Source organism: Montipora capricornis, chromosome 1, assembly GCF_036669925.1.
Source record: "Montipora capricornis isolate CH-2021 chromosome 1, ASM3666992v2, whole genome shotgun sequence".
Classification (NCBI taxonomy): Eukaryota; Metazoa; Cnidaria; class Anthozoa; order Scleractinia; family Acroporidae; genus Montipora; species Montipora capricornis.
Genome location: NC_090883.1, coordinates 11,884,968 through 11,889,967, shown reverse-complemented (window position 1 = coordinate 11,889,967; position 5,000 = coordinate 11,884,968). Strand labels below are relative to the sequence as shown.

The following is a 5,000-nucleotide window of genomic DNA, read 5'->3' as shown; positions in this document are numbered from 1 at the left end:
GTTCGTGTGTGTCGTTTCTCTCCAAACTCTCGCTTTCTGGTGTCCGGTTCCACCGATGAAACGTTTTGTATTTGGGATGTATCATCGAAAAAACTCGTTAAATGTACAGAGAAACTTGAAAGTAGTGTGATGACATGTTGCTTTACACCAGATAGCATGCATATTGTGGCTGGCACAAGTTTTGGCGACTTAAGTGTGTGGGAAGTTCAGAGTGGAAAAATGATGAAATTTTTAGCGGAAGGCCACGACCTTGGGGTTACAGATTGCTGTTTTTCGCCGAACTTCGGGTCAGCAAGTATGTGCATTTATATTGTTATCTACGTGATATTTGGATACAGTAATGGAAGGTTTGTTGTTAGTTTTATTGATAAGGCGTAAGACATGTAATTACAGGGAGAGGACAAAACGCGGAGCCCTACTCCATGGAGTACCCTATGGACTACCCAAATGGAGTACCCTAAAAATACTATTTCGAATGAGTACTGTTGATCAATGTGTAAGCAGCATCTGAAATAGTGCTTACTTAAGTCTCAACACCCATTTTAAACAGCATTGTTCAACAGTATTTAAGTCTAAGCACCCATTTTAAAAAGAGTAGCTTACATGAAGTAATCGGCGGCAGGTACAAAACACAGGTCTCAGGGCACAGGGCACAGGTCATTGTTTTACCAATACAGAAAGTATCCTAAACATTCATAAGAGCTAACCTTAAGCCTAAAAACGTTTGTTTAGGCATAATTAGGCCTAAGGTTAGCTTTTATGAATGTTTAGGATACATTCTGTATTAGTAAAACAATGACCTGTGACCTGTGACCTGTGCCCTGTGACCTGTGTTTTGTACGTGCCCAGTAATCGGCCATCACAACAATAATCGAAAGCTAACCTTTTTAAAATGGGTGCTTAGACTTAAATACTGTTGAACAATGCTGTTTAAAATGGGTGTTGCGGCTTAAGTAAGCACTATTTAAGATGCTGCTTACACATTGATCAACAGTACTCATTCGAAATAGTATTTTTAGGGTACTCCATTTGGGTAGTCCATAGGGTACGCCATGGAGTAGGGCTCCGCATTTTGTCCTCTCCCGTAATTACACATACACGTGTATCAGAGAAAAGATCAGGCATGAGTTCCGGATTTTTGTATGCTTACAACTGCCCGAAAGTATTAACCCATCAGGCCCCAGGCGTTCAAAAGATCGATAACACGGTCCATTGCAGCGTTCCAGTTAATTTTATCAAGCAAGGGGCATGTAAGCTAGACCGTTATTTTGAGGGGTCACCCAGATGGCCTACAGAAGAGGCCCTTTGGGGGTGAGAGAGGGGGGTAAGGAGGGCTCGCACGTTGAATCACACGTTCTCGTACAATTATTTTGTAATGTCTTGCTCGTTTTGAGGTCTTTTACTTTTCTTAGCTATGGTAATATATTCAGTTCCAGGGGGTTTCCTTAAGAGCCAGGCACCAGGCAAACTGACTGGCTGTGGACATGATTTGGCCCGGCTGTTTTCAACATCTCAGCAGACTGGGTTTTTTTAATAAAAAGATTGATTTTAAAAAAGACACTTTTGTCCTTTTCTCGATCTGTCTTCTTTTGTCAAAATGTCCCTATTCCATACCCTGCGTTCAATTTCATAAGGCTGGCAAAAGGCCAAGTTGTGAGTGCACCTTTTTGTATCATGTTAATGAATTAATTTTCTTTTGGATATTGGTATCAGATCAGTAAATTGTCTAAAAAAGATGTAATTTTTCTGTGGTTGAAGAACATGAATGCAGGAAAATTGACACCTTAAATTCCCACGACCTGCTCCCGTCTGACCTTGTAGCTCAGTCAGGAGAGCAGCGGTGATCTAACCTGAAAGTCGTGAGTTAATTACTTCTTGTCAGATTGTGCATCGATTATAAGCATGATATGGCTTTTGCAGAAGATTTCAATGATTTATCCCTTCAAACGGGAAACATTAAACACAAGCAAGTGCAGAAACTTGCGGTCCAAGCTCTCCAATCAGGCAAGTATGTTATGGCTATGCTAGCAGTCCAACTGGTTTCAGCAAGACCATTATTCATGAGAGCTCTATCTACGGATGGGTGATGAGGATATCTAATCTTTTTTCGCAGCTGTGTGACGTCTTGTGGTTTAGGCATCTCTGTGATGGCCTTTACTTTCTTAGGGGACTGGTGCAGACCTTCAGACAAGACGACATATCCCAAATATTTTTCAAAGCTTCTAAGAAATTTGCACTTCTCCGGGTTAGCCTTCAAACCATACTCGTCAAGCCTTTTGAAAACAGCAGCTAGCCGCTGAAGGTGTTCCTCCAGACTGCCTCCCGTGACTATGATATCATCCAAATAATAGAAAACCCCTGGTAAGCCCTATAGGACTAATGGTCCATGGCCCGCTGGCACATTGCTGGTGCAGAAGTCACACCATAAATTAAACAGTTGGTTCTTGTAAAGTCCATGGTGAGTGATTATGGTGAGAAAAGGCTTCGACTCATCTTCCACCTACATTTGCAGATAAGCATGACGAAGGTCAAGGGCACTAAGCAAGTTGCCCCCACCTAAGCTTTCATAAATATCATCAATGCAAGGAAGGGGATACTCATCAAGTTCTAATTGTGGATTGACAGTGACTCTGAAATCACCACATACCCTCACACTGCCATCCTTTTTCACTGGGGCTTTGATTGGGGCCACCCACTCGCTGGTTTCTACTTTCTTGATCACCCCTCCAGGGAAACCAACTGTAGACTTGACAGCAAAATGTCAGAATCACACACGAACAGGGAAATCCCTTCACTTGTCACTGGTCACGCAATATCACTTGGAAGTACATACATACACTGTACATACATACATACATACATACATACATACATACATACATACATCCACTTTATTTCAGCACAATAATGGTTAAAGCTAATGCTTATGGGGTCGTGCATCACAAACAGGGAACAAAGTCCCAAATCACAACAACAACCAATCAACTGACGAGAGAGCCACTTATATAAGTATCTAAAGCGAGTCTAGAAGTTTCCAAAAGTTACTATTTACAGCTATTACAATAAACTCTTTTTTCAAACTTATGAGTCACAGACTATTTTGAAATTGATGAGTCACGTCAGTTCTAGAAAATTCTTTAAACAACACATTGCATGACATTGACCTTCGCGAACTTTCCAGAGAATACGTTTCCTTGTAACAGCTGTTTGTTGCCTTTGTTTTCATGTTTGCAGCCATGCCCCAGAACTGAAATTAACAAAAGTGTAAGATGATTATTTGAACACATTATTAAGCAGAAAACCCAGGTTAAATTCCAACTAGACCCTCCATGAGGGTACACTGGGTTGCCTGTGGTACGTGCACCGTTCCAGACAATTTTTTTCAAGTTGGGGGGTCATTAAGACCATTTAAGGGGTCACCCAGAAGTCATACCAGGAGATGCCCTTTGGCTCACAGGTCCTCACACATTCGCACGACGAAACAGATCCTTTTTTGAGGTTAAAAACCTGGCTACCAGCTACCAGCCTATTAATTAATCATTTGTCAGAAAGAAGAAATTCCTTTCCTCTTTAGAAAAAATAGACACGCATTGCTTACATGTGGTAGTGAAGTAACACAGCAATTTATTCCATATAAAATGTCAACTGAGCTGTGTGTTGTCTTTCAGGAGATTCAAGTTGTCCTTGCGTAATAAGTAGCTCTAACAGTGCACGATATTGATTTGGTATTGTCTATCATTGTAGTGCGATGGTAGAAGTCTTGCGTAAATAGCCTGAGAAGACATGTGGTTACTAGCAAATTACTGAACCCAGAAAGATTGAAGAAAATAAATGGGAAGTGAGAAACATTGGCTTCTGGGCTGACAAGTTGATAATTTTCAAGCTCCCTCACAGCTTCTTTCACCACAAGTTTAAGCGTGCCCTCTGAGCATCTGACAGCTTTGTAATACTAAAGTTTACTAAAGTTTACTAAAGTTCACGCCTATCCGGCGGGGTTAGTATCTGGATGGGTGACCTCAAACATATACCCCTTCGTAAAACAGAAGCATTGGACCGAAAATACTATTAACACTAACAAATGCGAACTCAGCAAGGTACAGATTTTGATGCAAAAGTAAATTGATACACAGTTTTTAGAAAGAGTAGAAGGAAGTTTCCAGGACGGTCGCTCCAGAATAACATATTTACGACATGAAAACAACGTTAACTTTGAACCGTGAATATAAAATATAAAAAGTTACCATCAGCGACTAATATTTTGGGAGATTTTTGCTACGTTCAATTTTTGTTATTGTACTTTTGGTTGCACAAATAAATCGCAAAATTGAAAGTGACATCGCCGGAATTCAGCGGGCGCTGTGATTAAGTTACCGCGGCATGTTTACCCACCAGACAATAAAGCATCTGTGTCAAATGATGGCAAGATGCTGGGTTTTCGTAAGTTTCTTTTTCTGTCAAGTGTTATAAAGTTTGACAGTTAATGAGCAAAGTCAAAACAAAGATCACAATCGCCCAAACTCGTGAGGTTGACCCTGGGGTTGACCATTGTTTCTGCTAAGTCAAAAATTTACTCTCCATGACAAGGTTATTTATCACCAGGTAATTCCATCATTTGGAAATAGCAGCTACTTTATTATTCATCGGCGTCACAAGAAGCAAGAAGCAAGCTTACACAGTGAAAAATGTCGGTTACCAAATTTCAAGAGAAAGCTAACCATTTTTAAAATCAAGCTTCAGACTTAACCATTATTCAGCAATGATTACTTGTACAGTACTGTGCAAAAGTAATGAGAGCGAATTTCGATGAATTTCTTCTATTGTTCTCGCGAATTTTCGACGATATGTCGGCGAAATTTCGCGAGGTATTTCCCGTCACTCAATGCGATATTTCGAAGAAAATGTGGCGAAATGATGCGAATTCTTTCGAAATTTCGAAGTAACGAACTTTCCTTCTTGTGAACTCTTTCGAAATTTCGAAGAAACGAACTTTTCTTACTTTC

General features: G+C 40.4%; 1 protein-coding gene across 4 annotated transcripts in view; it reads left to right on the top strand.

The window, feature by feature from the left end:
- The window catches only part of LOC138053445 (WD repeat, SAM and U-box domain-containing protein 1-like), a 73,862-nt gene that overhangs the window by 379 nt on the left and 68,483 nt on the right, over window positions 1-5,000 (top strand). For all 4 annotated transcript variants that reach the window (XM_068900151.1, XM_068900100.1, XM_068900234.1 and 1 more), the window contains exon 1: window positions 1-295. This exon is cut by the window's left edge. In XM_068900151.1, the coding sequence (XP_068756252.1) occupies window positions 1-295 (295 nt within the window). The remainder of the gene's footprint in view (window positions 296-5,000) is intronic.